We start from the raw sequence: 27,880 nt of genomic DNA on the forward strand, positions 1-27,880 counted from the left end.
GATAGAGATATAATAGAGATATAACAGAGATATTTGATAAGTCTAATAATGTTATAAGGTGATCATTATTAGATTACATACTAGCTCAAATATTCTTTCATTACTTTATAATTAGAATATTTGATTATAATGTAGCAAAGCCGGGCAATGTAGTCTGACTGACCTATATTTGTATGTCTGACATTCCTATTTTCCCCTTATCCCTCTTTCCTTCTGTACCCTGTCTTATAAAACAATAAAATATTTTATTAAAGGAAAGGATAATTTAGGGGGAGATAGAGAGATGAAGCCAAGTTTCTGTTGGGTGATAAACGTATTATTCAAAATTATTTTCTGGCATACACACAGCTTACCTTTAGTCACACAGTGATCTTACCTGCACTGTGGTGACAACAGCTGCTTAAGCAACTTTTTAAAAATCTGCATATCCAATCAGATCTCCAATGGGGCCAGCCAGAAGCCCTGCTGGGCAAAAGCCCCACGCTCCTTCTAAAAACACTTCCTGGTCACCAGGATTGGTGTCAGTGGGTGCTATGATGGTTCCCATGGGCGCAACATTGGGGAACCCAACGGGGTAGAGTATCAGCCCGTTCAAATCCTACCCAGGAGGAATTGGGCCAATTATTGTCTCTCCGTGTTATTGGTACCTTACAGGGTGGCCATAAGAATAAAATAGGGCAAGCCATCCCTTGTGCCCTGAACTTGTTGGAGGAAGGCAAAACCTTATTTTATTTAGGCAGCATATTAATATCCTCCATTTCAGGTATCATTAGGGTTGCTACCCTCCAACTACTCAAAACTGCAGACAGCGTAAAAATGCTCAGTAAAGTCTGGCTGTGCGTGAATGGCCCCGATCAGACACGCGGATACAGTTCAACGGAGCACAAGCTCAGTCCTACTCAGCGGACCTGATCCAAAAGAGGACACGGATTCTAGTTCATTCCAGTGTTTCGATGGTCTTCTTCAGCTGCAGTTTTGTGCCATATGCATTATTGATTGCATTTGTGCTCTTAGTTGTGTGTATGGCAACCCTACATATCATCCTCACCAGTCATTGGCGCAAGATTACTATTTGGGGGGGGGGGGGAGAACCCACCAGCTAGTGATAAACATTGAAAATAATGTGTTGATAAAATGAATTTAAAAAACAATAAAACTAATCTCCCTGATGTAAAACAATGTGGGTTAAAACCCTGCTTTAACACTAAGTGTTTTAGCTGTAATTATTAAATTAATTAAAAATAAATTATTTAATAAATTAATAAATACAACCACTCCGGGCTGGCGGCAAGTCTTATCTCAAAGGCAATTCCCTTGAATGTACAGGGATGTAAAGAGAATGCTGCAAGAATTCAAAACAGGGCAGGATTGCTTGGGAAAGAGAGCACAGGAAAGAGAGCAAAGGAAAGTAAGCTAGAGCAGCTACATTGAACTATTGCACAGGGAGCCTGGAAAATCTACTCCACATTCCCTGAAACCGAAAGGCCTCCCCCCCTCCCCCAGAGGCCCAATTTAAAAAGAATGCTGGCCGGCAAGAAGAACCTACCTGTGCGGGATGGCTCAGCATCTCATTCAAACTGGGCCTTCAGTCGCTACCTATGCAGTGTTAGCCTGCCAGAGATCCATAGCCTGGCTGGCTGTGTGCCAACACTGCATGCTGGGTGTACGCAATGTCACATGATATGTTTTTGCCCACCAGCACTGTGTTTAAAACTAGCCTCTCTCTTGGATGGCGCGGCCACACAACAGCTCAGTACGCAATGCAACTGTGCACAGGTGACATGCACTGAAAGGGGAGAATGGGATTGTGCCTGCTAGCCCTGCCCTGAGACCCCCCCTATTTGCCCACCCTGGTAAATCTCTGCCCTTGGCCCTCATTCCCTGCTCTCGAGAAATGGAGGAGCTGGAGGGGGGGGAATGGCCAGATAATGCCCTCCTTCATGACGCTCTAGGAATTTCCCCATGTCTTTATGGTCTTTACCATTAGAGGAAATTCTTTCCATGTTGCCCAGAAGTGACATCACCTCCTTCCCAAACTCCATCCTCCCCAAGCACTACCCTCAAAAGCTCCTGGCATCTGCCAAGGCAGTTCTGCCAACCCTATCCACCTTCCATTTATGCCAGTTCAGCTTAAAATCACATCCATTGCTGGTCATCCCATGTGGGCACAGCTATGGGGCTTTCCTTTCGCTTTGGGTTTCTTGCATTGTGCAGGGGGGTGGACTAGATAACTTGGAAGGCCCCTTCCAACTCTTGGCCACTTATATCAGCACACAACTTATGAACATACAACCTGATTGCAACATACTTTCTAATTCACATGACCAGGAATGCTTTTCAAGGGTTCCCGAGCACGGGGAGAGATCTACCTACAAACGTATTGTACATGCCTAGGTCTTGAGCCAAAATTTGGCTGAACATTAAACAGGGCACAAGCTAGCAGACACTGCCACCATTAGGCACATTTCCTGCGCACAATTACATCATGAGTACAGGGATAGCATTTGTGTGGACTCCCTGGCCATTGAAAGACTGGAGAGTTACCGTCTTCTGGCCACTGCTAATGCTTGGGGCAAAATAGGTGGTAAAAATCACGCCCACAGCAGTGTGATTCGATTATGCTTTGCTAGACATAAGAGTTCATGTGATTGCCAAAAGTCCAGTGCCAAACAGAGTTGGGTACGTTTAGTTTTAAGGAGGATGGGGTTATCTGAGGTTTTTTTTTTATAAACGGCTTAGGAGTTTGAAAAAGGCAGTTGAACCGTTTACTCTCTGAGTAGACCACCTGGCTGGATTTGTAGAACAGGAGTTTTGATGTCACGTCCAGAGGCAGCCAACACCGAAATTGTGTTGCATCAAGGAACAAACCATCCAATAACTGGAATTTGTTGACTGCCTCTACCAATGGCTTGCAAAAGTTCTACACAACCACAAGGCTTGTTTTACAAGAATATACATACTGTCAAACTGAAATTAATTGGATTAATTAGAATAACACCCTGGAGGGAGATGAAAGAAGAGAGAACTTTGTTTTGTTTTTAAAATCCTAACTGCAAAAATTCACACTGATATTCTCCTTATGTGAACATCTTCTACATTCTTTAACATAAATACTGATGGGTAATTTTCCACATCCAACCCTGCTTTTGGATATATATTCCAGACAAAGGTGAATCTGGAACCTGGCATTGTTGATAGGAAACATGGCCACCTTAAAAGTAATCAACCAGATTTAAAATTACTTTGCAATGCCTCTCTCGAATAGAAATATGGAAAGCAGGATGTAGACAAGTTATCCACAAATTCTGTATGGTCAGTTTGGACCAGATTATCTTGCTTTTATCACAGCAAAAAAGAGGGATAATGCATTTTGTAAAAGGGATGTCAGAGAAAGTGGCAAAAAAATAGTAACTTCTGTTAGCGATGAAACTAACAAAAATATACTTCATATAACGGCAAACACTTTTGGAAACACATATGTTTGGACTAGGGTTGCCAGCTCTTGGTTGAGAAGTTCCTGGAGATTTGGAGGTGGAGCCTGAGGAGGGCAAGGTTTGGGGAAGGGAAGGACACCAGTGGGGTATAAGGCATGGAAAATATTCTCCAAAGCAGCCATTTTCTCCAGGGGAGTTAATCTCTGTATTCTAGAGATCAGTTGCAATTCTTGGAGATCTCCAGGGCCCACCTGGAGACTGGCAACCCTAGTTTGGACACAGAGGTATTGTAAGATTCTTTCTTCCCAGAAAATATGGTATCTCATTTGCAAGATTCATGCTACACTCAAAGACCTAGGTAGGCACAAGGAGTCGACGATCACTAGGAAAAACCACATTGCATGCGACTTCAGGGGACCTAGGATTTGTCAGTGGCTTATGCCTTTTACTCAGGAGCGCCATTCAGACACGATGAGAAACCACGGTTTGTTTTAACTACAGCTGGATTACGAGACCAGGATTCAGCTTGCAGATCATTAAAACCCTGGTTTGCCTCACCGAATGCTGGTTTCGCTCGGTCTTTCTCCTGCCTCCGATACAGAGATCCAGCTGTTATCCCAATCTGCATTGAGCGAGGGCATTGATAGGAAACAGCTGGCATTAAAGCCCAGATGTCCCGGTCACATGAACACATAAAACTGCCTTATACTGAATTAGGCCCTTGGTGTATCAAGGTCAGTATCATCTATTCAGACTGGCAGCAGCTTTACCAGGGTCTCAGGCAGAGGTCTTTCACATCACCTATTACATGATCTTTTAAACTGGGCATGCCGAGGATTGAACTGGGACTAGGGGTGTGCACAAATTGTTTTTCAGTAAATTTTCAAAAAATCTGAAAAACTTGGGATTTTTTGAAAATTTTCGGGTTAATAAACCCAAACCTGAAAAATACCGAAACCCCCCCCCCCAAATCTTTCATATCTGCCCCACTGGCCTTCTATGGGAAAGGCTGAGGGTGGATCTGAAAGCAATCCACCCTGTGCAACCGTATGGCATGGATTTCTTTCAGTTCTACCTCGCCAGTCTTCTCCAGGGTCCAGAGAAGGCTAGAGGATGGATCTCAAAGCAATCCAGGCTGCATCCAGCCCTTTCTTCAGTTTGCTTCCAAGCTGAAGCAGACTGGAGGCAGGGTTCCCCCTCCTCCCTGTGGGTCTCCCCCCTCTTACTTACCTGCTCTTAGCTTCAGTATGAGCTCCCAGCCAGTCCTGCTACCAGCCTTTCAAGCGAGGCATCAGAGGTTTGCTGCTGCACCAAAGCTAAGTGCAGGCAAGTAAGGGAGGGAAGGGGAGGCTAAAAAATGGTAACGGGCCATAGCGGCCCCGAATAATGCAAAATAAATTCAGTATTATTCGAGGTCTGCTTTTTCATCCACCATTTATTGTTGCCATTTTTTGCCAGTAAAAAAACCTCCGGAAAATACCAAAAAGGTATTTTTCGGCACGTTGATATGCACACTCCTACCTGGGACCTTCTGCATGTCGAACAGATGCTCTGCCCCTCAGCCCCAGCCCCTCCCTCACATCCACGCAGCACACAAAACCATAGCTAAGACCGTAGTAAGAAACCAACTTCAAAACATGGTTTCAGATCCTGGAATGATAAAGCTGAAGTAACCATAGTAAGTGGACTCACCTGTGTTTGGACAACCACACTACCCATGGTTAGGGTTTTGGTGTTGTTGTTTTTGTAAAAGAAACCGTGGTTTCGCATGATATCTGGGCCAAGCCACTAGGGGCTAAAGTTTCCCACTGCACAGAATGTTCTGCTGTTGTTGGTAAAGCGTTGAAAATAAAACGGCCACATCTAACTGTCCATAGCAAAGGGAAGAGAGGTGATTCACCATCGGAAAGCACAAACATTATTAAGGCAGGGTGGAATAAGGCTGGTTTCATGCCTCCAAGCGACTGGCTGCGACGCCACACACAGAAAACACAACATGGGCTGAACGACACAATACACACTCCCACAAAGGCATGCGAGCGCACACACCACAAAAGGGGTTAATTGTCATGGTTAAGTAAAGCAGTTGTAAGACAGTAAGTGAAGGGGGGTGAGGTGGGATAAGCACAGCAACCTGGGGCGGGAACCAGGGAAGTAACACAGAGAGAGAAGTGGATGCAAGGATTCATAAGGGCATTTGGTCCAAAGTCAAAGGAAACTGCCTCACTTGCACTTTGCTGCATGTTTTTTTGGGGGGAGGGCTAGCACACAGATACTTACCCTGCTTTACTGTAGAGAAAGCAACACAAGGAGAAGATCAGGGACCCACTTCGTGCCGACACAAAGTAACTAAATATGGTGCATTGGTCTTCGACTGGCGGGTCACAATCCTTAAAGAAGTTGGTACCTTACCTACCCATTGTGTCACTAGCATCTTTTATTGAAAGATGGAGAAGGGGTGAAGACAGACGTAACCTTCTGAAATGGGGGGAAGCTGGCTTTAGAAGGAATATATTGGTTAGCGCCCAAAGCATCACCAATACGCTTCCCTGTCCTGATTCCAAAGCAGTTTGGCAATTTTAAATATATGTGGTTGGGGAAAAGGGTGACAGGTTGAAAGATGGACATATAAGTGGATGGGCTATGCTGTTTGGGCCCTGACCGGGACAGCACAGGCTAGCCCAATCTCGTCAGATTTCAGAAGCTAAGCAAGGTCGGCCCTGGTCATTCCTTGGGTGGGAGACCACCAAGGAAGTCCAGGGTTGCTACACAAAGGCGGCCAAAGGCAAAACACCTCTGACTTCCCTTGCCTTGAAAACCCTACATGGTTGGCATAAGTAGGTTGTGACTTGATGGCCACCCACCCAAATGCTGCTTTTAAAGGGGGGAGTGCATGCAGCTTGGTGCATAAGTAAAGCTAACGATTCCCCTTGTGGGAACACAGTATATTGTGCTCCACTGACGGATCTGGAAGTCTTACGCCTGTCTTCACCCCAAGATAAGGTGGGGGTGTCATGGCTGTGTCTTGCTGCTGGAGTGTGCTTTTGTCCCAAGTGGAAGAAGTAGTGGATTGGCTAATTCTTCCACCTTCAAAGGGTCAGGAGAGAGAGAGGGAGAGAGAGAGGGAGAGAGAGAGGGAGAGAGAGAGGGAGAGAGAGAGAGAGAGAGAGAGAGAGAGAGAGAGAGAGAGAGAGAGAGAGAGAGAGAGAGAGAAACAGCCAAGATCACACTAGAAGCACAGGAGGTGGAAGAAAGGAGGGATGAGCACACAGTAGGACTCAGCAAGGGAGATAAGGTTGCAGAAGGTATGGGCTACCTGCTCAGATTTTTTCTAATCGTGCTTTCTTCTGTGATGTGTAAAAGTTCGCTTGCAACTCGGAAGAGCTGTTACCGAACATGTGAGGATTCTTACCCCCGTACTGCATACAACACAAGTAGCTCAGGGTCAGGACTTCCATTATGCTGTTCCTTTTGTTTGCTCACCTCCTGGCCAATGGCTCAGAAGGATTAGAGCAGGGGTGTCAAACAGGTTTGTTACAAGGGCCGGATAGGGCATACGTGTCACAAGGTCGGGCCAGTCCATGCCTCGCCAGCCCAGACTGGGATTGGGGGGAGGGGAGTGACCACCTCAGCTGGTTCATGGGCCAGATGAGAGCTCTCAAGAGGCTGGATCCGCCCATTCAGGCCATGTTTGACTTCCTTGGATTAGAGCTTACAGTGACCAGTAGCATCACCCTTCCTTCAAACAGCTTGGAACGAATTGTCTTAAATAATAATTATGGGGGGAGTCAGGTAGTAAATGTGTAGTACTAACAATATATTAACTAGTACCCAACCTCTGATATAAAATTATATCCATCACTCACAGTAGCGTGAGTGATGAATGTAAATTTATGAATGTAAATTTATGTTTATGAATGTAAATTTATGTTTATACCAATACATGTATAAATACACTACTGTGAGTGTTTGATATAATTTTATACCAGAGGTTGGGTACTAGTCGATATATTGTTGGAATGAATGTCTGCCAGACATGATTCAAGGATGGCAGCCAGCAATACATCTCTTCTCGCCTTGCCTTGATGCAACTAAAGCTCCAATCACGTTGGGCCATGCGGATTACCTCATCCTTTTCCTTGCCATCCTACGTGGCCAGATGGGTAGGATGAGGCTTGTTTGGCAAGGAGCCAAGTAATAGTTGTGGCCCAGATGTGGTCAGGGCTTCATACATGGCCCAGTTGTGAACAGGGGACACAACTACATGGAATCAGCTTTCTGACGGCTACCAGACATCCTCAGGAAACTCTGACTAGGCCATAGAAATATAACCATTGCAGTTTTAACATAACTTCAGTAGAGACTAATGGTGCAACGAGGAGAAGATGAAGCAGAATCAAGAACAGGGTTTCTTATCTCTTGCCATTTCTATTAATAGCAGGGGAGCATACAGAAGATACTGGCCAGTACCCGGAGAATCACTAACACATTCGAGAGCAAATTTGTTGTTTAAAATGTGTTGCTACTGTCCTCCAGAGCTGTTTTACAGGGGGAAATGGAGCAGAAGGGGAGGAGGTTAAACCCCCTCGCCCATCCACACAACCACAGCCCTGACCCAATTCCCCCACCCCCCAGATAAAGATGCTATTAATAGAAATTCAAAGAAACAAAAGATCTGACTCCAGATCTCGTATGCCTTGTCTAGTTTGGGCCTAAGGGTCTCCGTGGTATAGAAAAGCGGAAGATAAGCAAAGGTTATGACAGAGGGGAGAAAAGTTAGTAGCGGAAAATGTAAGAAGAAGGGACGTAAACAGTAGGGGTGGGTGCGGAATGAAATTCAGCAAACGACAAACATGTAAAGGACTAATACAAAGCACTGTGTCCACTTGTAAAGTGACCGAGTTGCCCTTAGATCCGTAGCTGTACCTGTTTACTCGTCTGTGGTTAAAGGACAGAAGGCACAGGGCCATGCTAATGATGAAGACCCAAAACCACCACCCCCACTTCCAGATTTTAACGAAATTACACCACTGATAACAGTATGAATGCAGGCTCCTTGGAATGGTTGCTAGAGAAACCGGAGTCCTTCAGCTATCTATAGTCTACAGCAGGGGTGTCAAACTCAATTGTTACGAGGGCCGGATACGACATAAATGTCACCTGGTCGGGCCGGGCCATGCCTCGCCAGCCCAGATCGAGGGTGGGGGGGTGGCTGCCTCGGCTGGCGGGGTGGATAAGAGCTCTCAAGGGGCCAGATCAGGCCTGTGGGCCGTATGTTTGACACCCCTGGTCTACCGTGTTAATTGAAACGTGTCCCTTTAGAACCATTTCTCCACGCTCTCGCCACCCTGCTTCTACGCAGTTAGCAAGGGGAGCCCAAAACTGCATTCCATTGTCATCAGCCTTGGAGTTCAAGAGTATAGCTATTGGATTTCAGAGAGGGCTTCTTTTCTGTGTCTGTCTGTCTGTCTGTTTGTTTGTTTGTGGAAAAAGTAAAATAAAGCTTAGCAGGTTCCCTTCACCAAATAATGAACATGGGGCAACACAACACACCGACTGGAATTGGCATGCACTTCATACCTGGAAGGACCGTACGTTTGCGCTTGCGAACTTTTTGATTCGAGCATTTTTCACAAAGAAAACGTGGAGGGTAAGAAAAAAAGGGGGTGGAGAAATATAACAGGGAGGAAAGACAAACATTTTTTTTTTAAGGAAGGGGGAGAAAAGAAACAGAACAAAGAAAAATTAGCATACGAGTTAAGTGGACTCCACAGGGCAGACAACTGTCCACTTACCAGTTAATGACTAGCACAGGGCCTCCCAAAATTGATTCCCTGGACTATGAATAGTTAGAATTCTGGATCAATAAAGAGCATCAAACTCATGGCACGGTTTCAAGACCATAGCCATGTTGGAGTGCAGTGGAACAGCTAAATTCAAGTCCAGTAGCCACTTCAAGACCAACAAGAATTCCAGGGTATAAGATTTCACGATGAACTCTCTGACAAAGATAGTGTTGACTCTCGAAAGCTTAGATCCCAAAAATCTTGTTGTTTTTGAAGGGGCTACTGGACTCAAATCAAATTCACGATATGCATCAAAAGGGGTGGGCGGAAGGTACCATCCACTAGCCAATTTCTAGTGGGGAAGAGCAAATTCCTTCTGTTCTGTTCCATTTTCCTTCCAGGGGTCCAGTCTGGTCCTCGCTTCTGGTCCATATTCTACGTTCCAGGTTAATTTAGATAATTTCTAATACTGATTCATTCATTAGTCCATGTACAGGTTGCTGCAGATCTCTGTTTGCAGTCCCTTCTTTCTTACAGATTTCTGATGTTGACCAGCACCGAGTCACATTGATTGCCAGTGCAAAAAGCAAGAGCCAGATCTCAAGGAAGCATTCCCATGATGGGCTCAGACAGAACCGAGGCACACATGGACACAGTCAGTCACAGCCCCAAAAGCAATCCAGATGCGATCCTGCGACCACATCAGTACTTCCCTCGGCCATGTAATCTAATCAATGCTCCTGGCGCAAATGCAAAACTGCAACAAGCTGCACTTGAGCGAACCATATCTGGACATAAGAATAACCCAGAAGAATGACAAGCAGCTAATGCATCAGTGCCTTTCTGGAAACCAGGTCCAGGATTTAGGATCTCAAGATCTATGGAGAATTTGGATGGGGGAAATTACTTAAGCATTCCTGGTAGATTACACATCTGAGCTGTAACTGAAGAAGTGAGCTGTGACTCACGAAAGCTCAAACCCTGCCAGAACTCTTGTGTCTTTAAGGTGTTGCTGGACTCCTACTTTTTTCTACTGCTACTGACAAACTAACTCGGCAACCCATCATGGTAGATGACCGGCAGCCTGCGGAGCTTCCTGCAAAATGTCTGGGTTGACTCTGGTCTCCAGAAAGGTTTGTCTCATGTTATTAAGCCTTGGTCTGATCCAGCATGGCTTTTCTTATGTTCTTAGATAAGGGATACTCAACCTGTATCACACAAATTATACAATGAATATGTCACATACAACAACAGTTGTGATTTTTTTTTAAAAAGGAAGACCTTTATGGATATGCATTTCACCGGATGTGTCAACTTCACAAGTCCTCCGCATGGGTTTGAATCCATCAAGTGAAGATTTATAATGCTCACATCCTGATGGGTCCAAGACATAAACACCAGCAGTGGCTCTCCAGGGTCTCAGGCAGAGGTCTTTCACCTCACCTACTTGCCTAGTCCCTTTAAGTGGAGATGCCGGGGATTGAACCTGGGACCTTCTTCATACCAAGCAGATGCTCCACCACTGAGCCACGGCACCTCCCCATCCATCCCTCAACAGAATGGACTGGCCTGTTTTTACCTGGCCTACTGTAACAATGTATGTAAAAGTTCTAACCATTTTATGCCTGTTTTCATTACTGATGCAATTATTCCACGGCTCAAATGAAACCATTCAGGCCTCCACCCCCAACTAGGTTGAGACTGCTGTACTCCATGCCTAACACTGGGAGCTCTCCGGGGTGCTGAAAAGACAAGCACAAAGATAGCAGCAGAGTGCTTTGAAGGAAGTGCAAAGGTGTGTGTGTGTTAAGTGCCATCAAGCCGCTTCCGACTAATGGCGACCCTATGAATCAATGTCCTCCAAAATGTCCTATCTTTAACTGCCTTGCCCAGGTCTTGCAGACTGAAGACCATGGTTTTCTTTATAGAGCCAATCCATCTTCTTTTGGGTCTTCCTCTTTTCCTGCTGCCTTCGACTTTTCCTAGCATGATTGTCTTTTCCAGTGGGTCTTGTCTCACTGGTGTAGTGGTTAAAAGCGGTGGACTCTCATCTGGTGAACTGGGTTTGTTTCGCCGCTCCTCCACATGAAGCCTTCTGAGTGACCTTGGGCCAGTCACAGTTCTCTCTGAACTCCCTCAGCCCCACCTACCTCACAGGGGAGGGAGGGGGGGGAGGTGATTGTAAGCCGATTTGATTCTTCTTTAAGTGGTAGAGAAAGTCAGCATATAAAAACCAATTCTTCTTCTACCTCACGAGGTGTCTATTGTGGGGAGGGGAAGGGCAGGCTAATGTAAACAGCTTTGAGACTCCTTAAGGTAGAGAAATGCAGGGTATAAAAACCAAACCTCCTTCTTCTTCATAATGTAACCAAAGTACAATAGCCTTAGTTTAGTCATTTTAGCTTCAAGGGAGAGTTCAGGCTTAATTTGACCTACAGTGCAAAGGAGGGGGAAGGATTAAAACCCCTCGCCCATTCCACTTGGGTTGAAAAATGATACTTCCTCAAACCCATTCCATTTTAGATGTGAACTGGTAGACACATACTACCTATCATGTCCCATATGACCTTTACTCATAGCCCAATAACGTAGGTTAAAATGTGACCAGCAACAATCCTACTAATGATAAAACAGTGCCTGTAATACAAGGTTCTCCAGTGGCTTACAAGCATGTATTTATCTTCTCCATTCTGAGGATGTTGTTAATTCTAATTGTAAAGAGGGAAGTTAACTCTCGACAGTCAACGACCTTCTCAGGAAAAGTTGTTGCAGAAAAGGACGCTGTGCTTTCTAAACCCCTGTATCTTTACACAGAAACTTTACACACAAACTCACCATCTCCTACCGAACACAGCATTTTGAAAAATCATCCATTTAATATTTCTTGCTTGGCTTAAAAAAACCCCTCTCAATATTTATTCACTTCATTTACACCTGCCTCTTTTCCCAATGGGACCCAGAATGACTTGTGTTGTTCTCCTCTCCTCCATTTTAAGCTCACAACATCCTTGTGAGGTAGGGCAGGCCAGGAGCATGTGACTGGCCCATGATTACCCAGCAAGCGTCCATGGCAGAGGGGGGATTTGAACTTGAGTTGCTTAGAGCCTGGTCCGATGCTCTAACCACTACACCACATTGGCTCTCAAGTTTTTGTCCACTTTGGAAACACCAGGGTAGGATCTAAGGAAGGGCTGCAGGTCAACCACACCATACTTATTGGGTCTCGGGTAGAAGTCTTTCATATCACCTGATCCTGGGCATGGTGTAGGGGTCACTGGGGGTGTGGGGGGTAGATGTGAATTTTCTGCATTGTGCAGGGGATGGACTAGATGACCCTGGGGTCATCTAACTCTATGATCCTATGAGTCTATGATCCCTTTAACTGGAGAAACCAGGGATTGAAGGACTTTCCATATACCAAGCACATGTGTACATCCCCCCCTTTCAAAAAGCAGAGTTTCCCTAATCCTTTTTTAGTTGTGCAGCTGTTTGTACATCCAGCTATCGATTCTGGAAAAATTCAGCACAAACTGTTCATGGAGTCCTTATACAAAAGGGTAGAGAATGCTGGTGTAGCTTCCTCCTGACCTCTGCCAAGATTATAGAGACCTAGGTGAAATTGACACAGGTTTTGGAACCCTTGTGAGTTTCACCTCTACAGAGAAGGGTCTTTTCATGACTCAGGCAGGATCTAAAATTAGAAGTGAGTTTAACCCTCACTCTTTGCTGTCTTTGCTCTGGACTGCAGTGACGAGAACCATTTTACTTTCTCCTGCAATGTTGTTAACGGCAACATATTTAAAACTTCCTGTCTACAAGGACTGACTGCAAAGATTCAGGGAAAGTTCATCAGTTTCAATGATGCCATTTGCAAACTTTGATAAAGGGCTATAAAATTACGCATGGTATGGAGAGAGTGGACAGGGAGAAAACCTCTCTCATAATACCAGAACGCAGGATCATACTTATATTGGGGGACTCCCTGCCCCAGGATGTGGTGATGATTGCCAACTTGGAAGGCTTTAAGAGAGGAGTGGACCTGTTGACGGAGGAGAGGGCTGTCCATGGCTACTAGTGAAAATGGCTACTAGTCATGATGCATACCTATTCTCTCCAGGATCAGAGGAGCATGCCTATTATATTAGGTGCTGTGGGACACAGGCAGGATAATGCTGCTGCAGTCATCTTCCTTGTGGGCTTCCTAGAGGCACCTGGTTGGTCACTGTCTGAACAGACTCCTCGACTTGATGAGCCTTGGTCTGATCCTGCATGGCCTTTGTTATGTTCTTATGCAGAGTCAGCAAGACTATGTTTCATTAGGCCTATGGTTGAGGGCAGCAATGGGTATATCGCGGCTGGCCCCCTACCCCTACTCCTATTTCCATTTTATTTCTTCAGTTGTTCTCTATATCTTCGGCTCTGCTTTCCCTTTCCTTTCTCTCCTCCCTCTCTCTGACTGGTTGTCCCCATCCCTGAAATTAATATTAAGGGTGTCATTTGGACTTATAAATTAACATGATTTTAATTATAGTTTATATTTATAGTATGTTTTTAATCAATTGTATGACTTTATTGCTTGCCGCCCTGAGCCAACTTGGAAGGCTTTAAGAGGGGAGTGGACATATTCATGAAGGAGAGGGCTATCCATGGTTATTAGTGAAAATGGATACTAGTCATGATGCATACCTGTTCTATCCAGGATCAGAGGAGCGTGCCTATTATATTAGGTGCTGTGGAACACAGGCAGGATAATGCTGCTGCAGTCGTTTTGTTTGTGGGTATACTAGAGGCACCTGGTTGGCCACTGTGTGAACAGACTGCTGGACTTGATGGGCCTGGATCTGATCCATCGTGGCCTTTCTGATGTTCTTTGAACTCAAGCAAGATAGTACACATAAGCAAATTCCCAGAGCAAAGTCTAAAAATAGCAGCAGTGAAAGCCGGAACAAGCTTGCATTTCTCAATGTAGGTGAAAAAGATCCAAGGGCTCAGAGTGGCTTATCCCTGTGACCCTTTCTGTCCCCCAAACTGCTTTGTCATGTAGACCAGGATGAGAGGCAGCGACTGGCCCGAGGCCACCTGCCAGGCTTTGCAGCCGAGTAGGGATTGGAGCCAAGGTTTCTCGTGTCCAAACATCTATTGAGTACAGCTCACAGGCTCTGCCTACCGTCACGTCGCCTGCTCTCTGCAATTGTACCTTCCCCCAGAAGAACAGAACTATCTCTGGCCTTTTCTGCACCAAGAATATTTTGTCTTTCTTTTTTTTTAAAAAAAAAAAGCAAGATCCCAAGAACTACTCTCAGGCTGCAATCCCAAGCCCCACTGAATGAAATGGTACTTGCTTCTGAGTAGACAAACAGAGAAAGAGGAGAAGGAGAATGTTCAGTCTTGAGAAGAGGAGGTTCGCAGATGCCTGGAGGATGGGGGTGACCCCTTTGTGGGCCCATAAAATTGGACCCCCTGTCCCAAACTTCACTAAATGTTGGTGTCCGTCTAAGGAGAGTTCCTTGCAGCTACGCTGAAAATTTGGTGACTCTACCTCCAAAAATGCCCCCACAGGAGCCTTGGAAAAAATCCTCATAGACTAAAATGTGCCCGGATTTTTTTGGTAAACCCAGAAATAAAGACAAATACCCCTTTACCGGTATGGGTATTCGGCTTTCCCCGGGTTTACCCAAAAAAATTGGGCCTAATAAACCCGAACCCGAAATTTACCAGGTTTTTTTTTTCACAACCTTATAAAAGAAGAGTTGGTTTTTATATGCTGACTTTCTCTACCACTTAACAAAGAATCAAACTGGCTTACAATTACCCTTCTTTCCCCTCCCCAGAGCAGACACCCTGTGAGGTAGGTGGGGCTGAGAGAGCTGTGACTAACCCAAGGTAGTCTGCTGTTTAGCTTGGAAAGAAGGCGGCTAAGGGGAGACATGATAGAGGTCTATAAAATTATGCATGGTTTGGAGAGAGTGGACAGGGAGATGTTTTTCTCCCTCTCCCATAATACTAGAACACGGGGTCATCTGCTAAAGCTGGAGGGTGAGAGATTCAAAACAGATAAAAGGAAGTATTTTTTCACACAACGCATAGTTAAATTGTGGAACTCCCTGCCCCAGGATGTGGTGATGGCTGCCAGCTTGGAGGGCTTTAAGAGGGGAGTGGACATATTCATGGAGGAAAGGGGTATTCATGGCTGTTAGTTAGAATGGATACTAGTCATGCTGCATACCTATTCTCTCTAGTATCAGAGGAGCATGCCTATTGTTTTGAGTGCGGTGGAACACAGGCGGGATGGTGCTGCTGCACTCGTCTTGTTGGTGGCTTCCTAGAGGCACCTGGTTGGGCCCTGTGTGAACAGACTGCTGGACTTGATTGGCCTTGGTCTGATCCAGGAGGGCCTTTCTTATGTTCTTAAGGTCACCCAGCTGGCTTCATGTGTAGGAGTGGGGAAACCAACCCAGTTCACCAGATAAGTGGGGAATCAAACCCATTCTCCAGATCAGAGTCCACTGCTCCAAACCATCACTCTTATCCCCTACACCATGCCAGCTCTCTTATTGAGCAGGGAGTTTGACTAGATGGCCTGAATGGCCCCTTCCAGCTCTATGATTCTATTATTCTATGACAGACATGTCTTCCCATAAAACAAAGAGCAGCACATCATATGCCAATGGTTTTTGAAACTCCCTCCATTCAGTTTCAAAGTGGCATGGAAAGGTGGGGAATTATCTGAGAAACACAATCCAAAGCCTTCTTTGGCATTTGGAGTGATACTTTGGACTCCGGCCAGCATCTCTTGAGCACAATGAAAACGGAGAACATTTAAAGGCTCCACCAACGGACTGGTGGGTGGGTTGGAATGCGACGCGTACGCGGCACCTCCTAGAATACCAACCCTGACATTAAGCTCTTAACGTAACCTTTCAGGAAACATCCTTTGTGTACCCTGCAAAGGAATGCAGCCATGACTCAGTTCATTCATAACGCTCTCACGGAGCCGTTCCATGTAAGCACATTAACTATGACGGGAAGCTCACGTGTTGCTAGCCCGGGGACACATCGCACAATGTGAAAAATCATGGACGTGGTAAACAACACGGCCTGATGCATTTACATGTAAAGCCCCTATTCATCCTCTCCTTTCAACTCAGGACAGCCGTATCGCATCACCTCCCTACAGGGGAACAAGACTGCCTTTTTCTCAGCTGCTAGGAAGGCGCTGTCCTTTTAGGCGCTTTTGCTCCACGGGCTTCAAAGCTGGGAATTCCCCCCAATTTCCCTCTCTCTGCACAAGCCTATTCTATGGGCCAAGTAACCAGCACTTGGACTGACCATTCATGCGACAGCGCTGCATTGCTATTAATGGAAACCAGCCCATGTAAATAGAATCACCAAAAACCGAGGGCTTGTTTAAAGGTAAAGCTAGTCCCCTGTACAAGCACTGAGCCATTAGAAGAAGAAGAATCATAGAGTTGGAAGGGTCCACCAGGGTCATCTAGTCCAACCCCTGCACAATGCAGGAAGTTCACAACTATCTCCTCCCCACACCCCCAGTGACCCCTACTCCATACCCAAATGTCGGCCAAAAATAACCCTTCCAGGATCCCTGGCCAATCTGGCCTGGAGGAAAATTGCTTCCTGACCCCAAAGTGGCCATCAGCATTACTCTGGGCATATAAGAAAGAGCCACGAGAGCCAAGCACTGGCGCAACCCTTCCTGCCCTCCTTCTCATGATCTGCCTAAGTTCACAGAATCAGCCTTGCTGTCAGATGGCACAGAAAGGAGGGCTTGAGAAACAGATCTGTCTTAACAATCCAGGTTCCCTGACATATTTCACAGGTATCCCTGGGATAAATCTAAGAGATATATGGACATATGAAGCAAGTTTTGGTAGATGCTGAGGAAGACAGCCAGCGTGGTTTAATGGTTAAGAGCAGTGGTTTGGAGCAGTGGAGTCTGATCTGGAGAACCGGGTTTGATTCCCCACTCCTCCACATGAGCGGTGGAGGCTAATCTGGTAAACTGGGTTTGTTTCCCCTCTCCTCCACATGAAGCCAGCTGGGTGACCTTGGGCTAGTCACAGCTCTCTCAGCCTCACCCCACAGGGTGTCTGTTGTGGGGAGGGGAAGGGAAGGTGATTGTAAGCCAGGTTGAGACTCCTTAAAGGTAGAGAATAGCAAGGTATAAAAACCAACTCCTCCTCTTCCTCTTCCTCTGGCATTCAGCAGATGGGTAGCGTGCACGTTGAACCCTAGGGATGTGTGCCAAATAACAACTACAAAGACATTGTGTGTGCATGGGTGAAACAGCTGAGGATCATTCCATGGTATTTGTTCTGCTGCCCTAGATACAAAACTGTTAGAACAAAGTACTTAGCCCAGTTTTTGAATACTGGCCTCTACAGCTGAAAACAGAATATGTACTGCCTGGTGTCAATACAGGTGCGATATTTAATGTCGTTTTTTTTTTTTGTTTTTTTTTTTTTTGCTCTTGCAGCAAATAAAATTGGCTTTTATATCAGTTATAGGGTGTTAACTGTGTTTATAAAAAACACATTTCTGTCATGTTGCTAAATGGTCTTTCATTTACTGCTGCCTCGGTGGTGATTTTAAATTTTTTATAGTTATTTTTGCTTTACGGGTGGTTTTATTGTTATTTATGGGGCTCATTGCGAGACGCCTTGGGAATAAATAAATAAATTGCACTAGATGTTAGAGTTTAATATGACAGGTGGTTATCAGAATCAGATCAGGAACAGGGCTGTTTTATTAAATTAACCGCCGCTGTTAGCTACTGTTCGGAATTCCTTAGTAGTTGTACTGACCAAATGCACTTTTCCCACCCCCCTTTCTCTTTTGTTTGGGGAATACAGTTGAATTGGACTACTCACTGCAGAGGCAAAAAAACACAGCAAAAGAAAAAACAGTGTGCCTCTGAAGGCCAGATGCTGAGGACGGAGGAGGAGGAGGAGGAGAAGGAGGAGGAGAAGGAGGAGAAGAGGAGGAGGAGTTGGTTTTTCTACCTCAATTTTCTCTACTTTTAAGGTGACTCAAACCAGCTTACAATTGCCTTGCCTTCCTCTCCCCACAAAAGATACCTTATGAGGAAGGTGTGGCTGAGAGAGGTCAGAGAGAACTGTAACTAGCCCAAGGTCACCCAGCAGGCTTCATGTGTAGGGGTGTGGAAACCAACCCGGTTCATCAAATTAGAGTCTGCTGCTGACATGGAGGAGTGGGGAATCAAACCTGGTTCTCCAGATTAGAGTCCACCATTTTAACCTCTATACCTTGCTGTAGGACAAAGCCAATTTCTTTACACCCAGAAACGATCTGACTTACCACCACTTGAAACATGAGACTGGAATAAACGGATCTTTGCTACAATCCAGCAGACAGGATCCATTCCTACTGGCCCTTCCTCTATTTGCACATATAAATAATGCGCAAAAATTGCTTACAGCCACATTTTAAAATGGTCCACAGCAGGGACAACTTCACAATAAAGGGAACCCGCAAGAAAAGGAGGGGGAAAAGGAATCACTGAGCGATTTTCCTTAGTCAAAATGTTTTCTTGCAACTTCACATTCAGGTCTGAACTAGACATTACCCATCCAGCTCAGGTTTTACTTCTGTTTCCCCTGCAGCACCAGAAAGTTTCCAGTTTCAGAGATGAAGGAGCAGGCAGGTGGGAAGAGGGGGCTTAATCTTCCTGCCACTGATACCCTCTTTTTCCCACTGCCACAATTCCACATTTGCATAGCCCCGGGCTAGCCTGATCAGATCTCATAAGAACATAAGAAAGGCCCTGATGGATCAGACCAAGGCCCATCAAGTCCAGGAGTCTGTTCACACAGTGGCCAACCAGGTGCCTTTAGGAAACCACCAACAAGATGAGTGCAGCAGCACCGTCCTGCCTGTGTTCCACAGCACCTAATATAATAGGCCTGCTCCCCTGATCCTGGAGAGAACAGCTATGCATCATGACCAGTATCCATTTTGACTAGTAGCCATGAATAGCCCTCTCCTCCATAAGAACATAAGAAAAGCTATGTTGGATCATCAAGCCCAGCAGTCTGTTCACACAGTGGCCTCTAGGAAGCCCACAAGCAAGACAACTGCAGCAACATTGTCCTGCCTGTGTTCCAAAGCATCTAATATAATAGGCATGCCCACCCGATCCTGGTGAGAATAGGCATGCATCATAACTAGAATCAATTTTTACTAGTAGCCATGAATAGCCTCTCCTCCATGAACATGTCCACTCCCCTCTTAAAGCCTTCAAGTTGACAGCCATCACCACATCCTGGGGCAGGCAGTTCCACAATTAACTATGTGTTGTGTGAAGAAAGATTTCCTTTTATCTGTTTTGAATCTCTCACCCTCCAGCTTCAGCAGATGACCCCACGTTTTAGTATTATGAGAGAGGGAAAAAAGCATCTCCCTGTCCACTCTCTCCATATAATGCAATTTTATCAACCTCTATCATGTCTCATCAGATCTCAGAAGCTAAGCAGGGTCAACCCTGCTTAGTATTTGGATGGGCAACCTCCAAGAAATAGCAAGGTTACGACGCAGCGGCAGGCAATGGCAAACCACCTCTTGAAAAACCTACGGGGTTGCCTGAAGTCAGCTGTGACTTGGTGGCACACAAAAAAATCATCCCACAGCTCACTCAGTGGCCTTAGGCAAGCCTCAACTCTCAGCCCCTCACTGGCAATACAAAGATAACATAAATAATGGCCAACCTAACAGGACCATTGTGAAGATTGCCAAAATCATGGGTGATGCACTTTGAAAATGCAAAGCCATGCTGCATACAATGAGTATTATTCCTTATCACCATCACAGATGAACTCACAGGAATCTTTGGTTCTTGTAGGTTATCCGGGCTGTGTAACCGTGGTCTCCAAATACCAAGACCACGGTTACACAGCCCAGATAACCTACAAGAACCAATGAACTCTGACCATGAAAGCCTTCAACAATCACAGGAATCTTGTCTTATTCTGAATCAAACCAGCTGTATTGCCCACTCAGACTGGCAGCAGCTCTCCAGGGTCCCATGAACACATGAAGCTGCCTTATACTGAACCAGACCCTTGGTCCATCAAGGTCAGTATTGCCTACTCAGACCAGCAGACTCTCTAGGGTCTCAGGCAGGGGTCTTTTACATCACCTCCTTGCCTAGTCCCTTTAACTGGAGATGTCGGGGATTGAACCTGGGACCTTCTGCATGCCAAGCAGATGCTCTACCACTGAGCCACAGGCCCCTCTCCTCAGGTGGAGGTCTTTCACATCGCTCCATATCTGATATTTTCGACTGGAGATGTCTGGGATTGAACCTGGGACCTTCTGCATGCCAACCAGAAGCTCTATCACTGAGCCACAGTTCTTCCCCGGAAGGAAGAAGAGTCTCTCTTGTGGCAGTATGAGGTCTTCCGTATGCACATGTGCTGCACAGCTCTCCCTGATGGTCTCCAAGAGAACACATGCAGCTGCCTTATACTGAATAAGACCCTCGGTCCATCAAGGTCAGTATTGTCCACTCTGGCTGGCAGCGGCTCACCAGGGTCTCTGGCAATGGTCTTTCACATCACATCTACCACCTGAAGATTTTAATTAGAGATGCCAGGGACTGAACCTGGGATCTTCTGCATGCAAAGCAGAGACTCTTCCCCCAGCCCACGGCTGAAACAAGGCTTGTCACCTGACAACCCCTACATGGGTCGTGTGTCCTGCTTGCTCCACAGACAGACAACACCCTCATGTCGATCAGGTATTTCCCCTAGTAGCAACATTCGTAACCAGCACCCAAAATCCCCATCACCCTTACCACCAACCACTAGTAGCATGATCGTCTGCGATCACAAATTTCTCTACACATCTCCTCTTCAGAGCTGTGCTTTCTGGATGGAGTTTGAGCACAGGTGAGCTAAGACTTTGAGGTTTTCTCCTCTTCACATGAACACATGTGAAGCTGCCTTATATTGAATCAGACCCTTGGTCCATCAAGGTCAGAGTTGTCTACTCAGAATGGCAGTGGGTCTCCAGGGTCTCAGGCTGAGGTCTTTCACCTCACCTACTGCCTGTACCTTTTAACTGGAGATGCAGGGGATTGAACCTGGGACCTTCTGCATGCCAAGCAGATGCTTTACCACTGAACCACAGCCACTCTCCATGGTTCTCCAGGGTCTCAGGCGGAGGTCTTTCCCATCACCTCCTGCCTGGTCCTTTTAACTGGAGATGCCAGGGATTGAACCTGGGACCTTCGGCGTGCAAAGCAGAGGCTCTTCCAATGACCCACGGCCCCTTCCATCCCCTGCCACCTAGGAAACTATGTTGAGAGCTGGAGAAACTGCAGTTGTCAAAGACAATGCTAGGAAATGCGGAGTCCACAGGTTTACAGACAGGGAGGCATACCATCAAAATCACACTCCACTGACCAAACAATTCCAAATGCTCAATGTTACTGGGGATATGGAGAGAACGGTCTGTTACTGTTTACCTATTTTCCAAGGATATCCCTTCAGGAGGTCTTCAGACACAGCCGTGCAAAGTGTCACAGCACAATATCACTGACAACGGATGGAGAAAAATAATGATGGAAGACGTACACAGACAAGAAAAAAAAAGAAAAAGAAATTAATATCGTGGAGGTGAAAACGATGGCAAAAACAAACTGACAGTAACAGAAAAGAAAATTACACCTTAAAAAAAAAAAAAAGAATTACCAATAACAGAAGGCTTTGGCAAGTTTTTAGGAACAATAAACATGGGAATGCTTGCTATAAGGTAAAAAAAAAAGAGCAAAATGTTTTGGATGGCATTGGGAACCCACGACACAAAGAGGAAGGAAGTGCCCCAAGAAACAGCTACCTGTACATGGGGACGGTGACAGTACGCTCGTAGTAGTTCCAGGTGGAATGTAAATCTGTTCGGGAGAGGTTGGTGGCGTAGAACCTCCAGGCAGCCTGCAAAGGCAAGACAGAAAAGCAGAGGAAGGAGAAGGAGAAGAGGAAGAGGAAGAGTTGGTTTTTATATGCTGGCTTTCTCTACCACTTAAGGCAGAACCGGCTTCCAACCACCCTCCCTTCCTCTCCCCACAACTGACACCTTGAGAGGTAGGTGGGGCTGAGAGAGCTCTAAGGGAGCTGAGACTAGCCCAAGGTCACCCAGCTGGCTTCATGTAGAGGAGCGGGGAATCAAAGCCAGTTCTCCAGATTAGAGTCCGCAACTCTTAACCTCTACACCATGCTGGCTCTCAGATCAGGCTTGATAAAAAGGCAGATCCAGCTTGATAAAATGGTGCGTGCCAATATAGCTGCGAAGAAACCTTTATCCCTGTGATCTCTTAATTCACATATTCAAGTAGCTAATAAGGGAAAGAAGGAAACAGAAAAATCCTACCCAGGTTACAGGGCACACCATTCTTTACTGTATTAATTATTTTAAATCTCTCTTCGTTTTACCCTACCCATCTTCCAAAGAGTTCAAATTGATGTACATGTTTCTCCACTGCTCCAGATTATCCTCATAATGACCCTGTGAGGTAGGTCAATCAGAGACAAGGTGACTGGTCCATAGTCCCCCAGGGGGCTTAGTGGGGATTTGAACCCAGAATTCTCCAGTCCTAGTTGAACACTCTAACCACTACAACATCCTGGTTCTGGGAGGAATCAAGAGCCCCTAAATATTTAGGGACAGTAAGTTTTGCATGTTGCAAGGAAGAAATGTGATCCCCACACACACCTTCTGATATCCTGATGTGATGTGAGAAAGTGTAATTTTAATTTTTTATTAGATACAGTCTGTTTAACCAGACATAAAATTATCTGCCTTAATAAAACTGCAAAACTAATATAAATTACAAAATTAGATAAAAGACTAATGATATTAAAATATAATATATTAAAACAAATCACAAGAAATAACTTAACATCTTAATATTTCTAAAAGTATAGCAATTTTTTCCATTTTATTTTTGAGAGATTTAATTGCGATGGCACAAAATTTGGCAGTTGGGAGCGAAAAGTGTGGAGTTTCACCCATCAGGAGCCTCTTATTCAGGAATTCTACTGGCTTATCGGGGAATCCACTGATCAGGGGAGCAATGAATTTAATACGGGCCTCGTGATAGAACGGACAGCTGAACAATACATGTTCGGTGGTTTCGATGCCTCCTGACCTGCAAGGGCCTTTTTATGGTTGATAAATTCCAAACAGGAGAAATATGCTGCAGGGGTAACTCGGTATCTAGATTTGTCTGGAGCCAAGAAGAAGGGTGATTTCCCCAGGTCTGCCTGACGTTCGCTATCTTCATCCCTTTGCTTGAAAAAGCTTGATGCTTGTTCTAAACCCATGGCTAATAGGGAAGATGGAGAAAGGCCCAGCCAGGCCAATTTGTTGAGATCCTCCTTTAGCCATGATGATTGAAATTTATCCTGCACTACAGGGGTAGAATGGCGCAGAGTGGTAAGCTGCAGTACTGCAGTCCAAGCTCTGCTCACGACCTGAGTTTGATCCCGACAGAAGTCGATTTTAGGTAGCCGGCTCAAGGTTGACTCAGCCTTCCATCCTTCTGAGGTCGGTAAAAGGAGTACCCAGCTTGCTGAGGGTAAAGGGAAGATGACTGGGGAAGGCAATGGCTAACCACCCTGTAAACAAAGTCTGCCTAGTAAACGTTGGGATGTGACGTCACCCCATGGGTCAGGAATGACCCAGTGCTTGCACAGGGGACCTTTACCTAACAGGGGTAGCAAGCCTTGGGGGTTAAGGTTTAGTTCAAGCTATGCAGTGATAGAAGCCATGCAAACCCTTGCCTCCACCCTCACCAATCCTGCCTCCAATCTGGCTATGGCGTTTGATACACAGCGAAGTAGATGTAAGGGTGCTCTCAAGAATGAGAAAGTGTATCGCCCTCAAACTTAGGGAGGAACCAGATGGCCCAATGGACAAACAATAGCTGTCCGTCTGAGTCTTTTTGCTCTACGTGCGACGGGACACGAAGTGAAACAGAATGCCCAATGCCACATCATCCCACAGAGCCTTTCCCTGGTCCACCAGCTTGTGAAGTCTAGCAGGGCGGAGAGATGTGCCGCCTTGGCGCAATAACATCACACGTTGTGTGGCAGCGTGTCCCACTCTAGCCTTAGATACAAGCATTCCAGATTGGGAAACATCTCCCTACCAGAAAAAGGCCTGAGCGCACCCGTCAGGGAAGCGTGAGTCATTTCGTTCTTTGCAACGTGAGAAACTGCTCCTGAGTAAGCAGAAATGGGTGAAGTTCAGAAAGAAGTGTCTACTTTCTGACGGGGGGGAAACAGGTCTGAAGAGGAGGAGACTGAGAGGGGATATGATAACTGAGAGGGGATATGATAACCATCTTCAAGTACTTGAAGGGCTGACATATAGAGGAGGGTGCTGAGTTGTTTTCTGTTGCCCCAGAAGGTCGGACCAGAATCAACGGGTTGAAATTAAAAGAGTTTACATCTAGACATTAGGAAGAATTTTCTAACAGTTAGAGCAGTTCCTCAGTGGAACAGGCTTCCTCGGGAGGTGGTAAGTGCTCCTTCCCTGGAGGTTTTTAAGCAGAGGCTAGATGGCCATCTGTCAGTAATGCTGATTCTATGATCTTAGGCAGTTCATGGGAGGGAGGGCATCTTGGCCACCTTCTGGGCATGGAGTAGGGGAGTGTGTGGGGGAGGTAGTTGTGAAATTGCTGCATCATGCAGGGGGCTGGACTAGATGACCCTGGTGGTCCTTCCAACTCTATGATTCTATGATTCTAACAACTAGGGAGGTAAAACTCCTCGTTTATGTGCGGGGGTGGGAGAGGCAGGGACAGCAGAAATTTATTCATCAGTCATCTATTCCAACCCCCTGCTCAATGCAGGAAATTCCCCTCCACTCCTCCATTGACCCCTGCTCCATGCCTAGAAGTTGGCAAAAAAAACCTCCAGGATCTGGCCTGGAGGAAAATTGCAATCAGCATTTCCCTGGGCATTTAGAAAGGGCCACGAGAAAGGGCCACAAACCCTTCCTGCCCTCCCTCTTAGGGACAGCAGAAATTCATTCATCAGCCTCATAGAATCTGGCTAAGTTCACAGAATCAGCATTGCTGTCAGATGGCCATCTAGCCCCTGCTTAAAAACGTCCAAGGAAGGAGAGCCCCCCACCTCCCGAGGAAGTGGTTCCACTGAAGAACCACTCTGTCAGGAAGTTCTTCCTGATGTTTAGCCGAAAACTCTTTTGATTCAATTTCAGCCCGTTGGATCTGGTCCGACCTTCTGGGGCAACAGAAAACAACTCCACACCATCCTCTCTACGAGAGCCCTTCCCTTCGTCTTTATCTCTTTCCCTCCCTTGGTTTTAACACTGAGGAAGAAGAAAGGGAAGCGTTGCGTGTGATTCTTCCCCCCAACTTTAAAGATGTAAAAAGTACCCACGCCTGTTCCCTCGAAGCACTGTGCCGCCGCCACCCCCAATTCAGCAGACGCCAACAGGGGTGCGAGAACATCCCAGCTGACCTTAATATCTCCACCCACAGGTTGAGTCTGCCTGTGTCATTAATTAAAGCTGCCGGCCTCTGCGGCTTCCTTCCCTCCCTGCCCACAGTTCACAGCTGGCAGGCATGGCTCCCTAGCACCCTTGTAGAAGGGCTGCCGGGCCTCCCTGATTTTGGCTCAGGCTGTGCGCTTGTTTCCAGACGCTAGATCGCATCTTTCAGCTGCCAAAGTCTCATATGAACACAAGAAGCTGCCTTGTGCTGAATCAGACCCTTGGTCCATCAAAGTCAATACTGTCTACTCAGACCCGCAGCAGCTCTCCAGGGTCTCAGGCAAAGGTCTTTCACATCACCTACTTGCCTGGTCTTTTTAACTGGATGTGCTGGGGATTGAACTGGGGACTTCTGATGCCAAGCAGATGCTCTACCACTGATCCACGCCCCTCCCTTTGGACCATTGTAACCAGTCCCCCGAGCTTGTAAATGGTGGTAGCCATCTCAGACTTTGGCTTCTGTGGGTAGTGAACAACCCCCCTACCAGATTAACCCTGGGTCAGAAAAGAAGATCTAGCATATGACTCTTCTTACATGTTGGGGCAGTCCCATAACTGCCATGAAGTCCTAGCAACCGAAATATGCATAGGTCGACCAAAAAATACTCACTATGTAAGAATGTGTAAGAGTAATTCAAAAGAGTAATTCAAAATATAATCTTCTATTAAAGGTAAAGGTCCCCTGTGCAAGCACCAGGTCATTCCTGACCCATGAGATGACGTCACATCCCGACGTTTACTAGGCAGATTTTGTTTATGGGGTGGTTTGCCAATGCCTTCCCCAGACATCTACACTTTACCCCCAGCAAGCTGGGTACTCATTTTACCGACCTCGGAAGGATGGAAGGCTGAGTCAACCTTGAGCTGGCTACCTGAAACCAACTTCTGTTGGGATCGAACTCAGGTCATGAGCAGAGCTTGGACTGCAGTACTGCAGCTTACCACTCTGCACCACGGGGATCCTCTTCTTCTATTAAAGGTAAGTCAAATATCCAAATGTCATACACATGTCAATTCTTTAATGTATCATCACACTCAAATTAAAAAAAACTAAACAAGGATAACTTCCAATACCTCACTGCACACCTTGGAAAAATAGTCCCAAGGAGACGTGGGGGGTCACTGGGGAAGTGGGGAGGGAGATGGTAGTTGTGAATTTCCTGTGTTGAGCAAGTCAGCTTTCTGGACAGCTCAAAGCAAGAGGGGAACAGCGCACAGAGCCAGAACTTGCCGGCGCCAATCCTTAAGATGCTCACCTGAATCAGGCCCGCCGCCGGGTTCCTCCGCTTTTCAAAGTGCTTCTGACGGTGCTGCTCTTGAACCTTCAGAGCAAAGCCGGAACCAAGAATACCCTGCGAGAAAAAAAAACAATATTGTTTCTGATAAACAGCATCAACTCCTTTCCCTTATAGAAGTGGGGGGAGGAAAGAAAGACTGATTAGGACTGGTGAAGAAGAAGAAGGAGGAGGAGGAGGAAGAGGAGGAGGAAGAGGAGGAAGAAGAGGAAGAGGAAGAGGAAGAGGAAGAAGAGGAAGAGGAAGAAGAGGAAGAGGAAGAAGAGGAAGAAGAGGAAGAAGAGGAAGAGGAAGAGGAAGAAGAGGAAGAAGAGGAAGAAGAGGAAGAAGAGGAAGAGGAAGAGGAAGAGGAAGAAGAGGAAGAGGAAGAAGAGGAAGAGGAAGAGGAAGAGGAAGAAGAAGAGGAAGAAGAAGAAGAAGAAGAAGAAGAAGAAGAAGAAGAAGAAGAAGAAGAAGAAGAAGAAGAAGAAGAAGAAGAAGAAGAAGTCCATTCAGGAGGCCATTTCTAAGATGGCAAACTTTGTCCAACCTCGGTGGAGTGGCAAACAGGGGTGAAAAAAAAGGTACTTGTCACAATTATCAGAAGAAAGAAGAAGAAGAAAAGAAGAAGAGGAGGAGGAGGAGAGTTGGTTTTTACATGCCGACTTTCTTTACCATTAAAGGAAGAATCAAACCGACTTACAATCACCTTCCCTTTTCCTCCCCACAACAGACAACAGGTAGGTGGGGCTGAGAGAGCTCTAAGAGAACTGTGACTAGCCCAAGGTCATCCAGCTGGCTTCATGTGTAGGAGTGGGGAAACAAATCCAGT

At 46.0% G+C, this 27,880-nt stretch overlaps 1 protein-coding gene across 1 annotated transcript in view; it reads right to left on the reverse strand.

Moving 5' to 3' along the window:
- Positions 1-27,880, reverse strand: part of KCNQ2 (potassium voltage-gated channel subfamily Q member 2) — a 118,581-nt gene that overhangs the window by 32,545 nt on the left and 58,156 nt on the right. Inside the window, exons 7-9 of the mRNA XM_056844640.1 lie at positions 27,031-27,126; positions 22,094-22,188; positions 9,015-9,044 (exon numbers count right to left, since the gene is read on the reverse strand). Of these exons, the coding sequence (XP_056700618.1) occupies positions 9,015-9,044; positions 22,094-22,188; positions 27,031-27,126 (221 nt within the window). The remainder of the gene's footprint in view (positions 1-9,014; positions 9,045-22,093; positions 22,189-27,030; positions 27,127-27,880) is intronic.

The sequence above is a fragment of the Euleptes europaea genome, chromosome 2 (assembly GCF_029931775.1).
Source record: "Euleptes europaea isolate rEulEur1 chromosome 2, rEulEur1.hap1, whole genome shotgun sequence".
In the NCBI taxonomy this organism is placed as follows: domain Eukaryota; kingdom Metazoa; phylum Chordata; class Lepidosauria; order Squamata; family Sphaerodactylidae; genus Euleptes; species Euleptes europaea.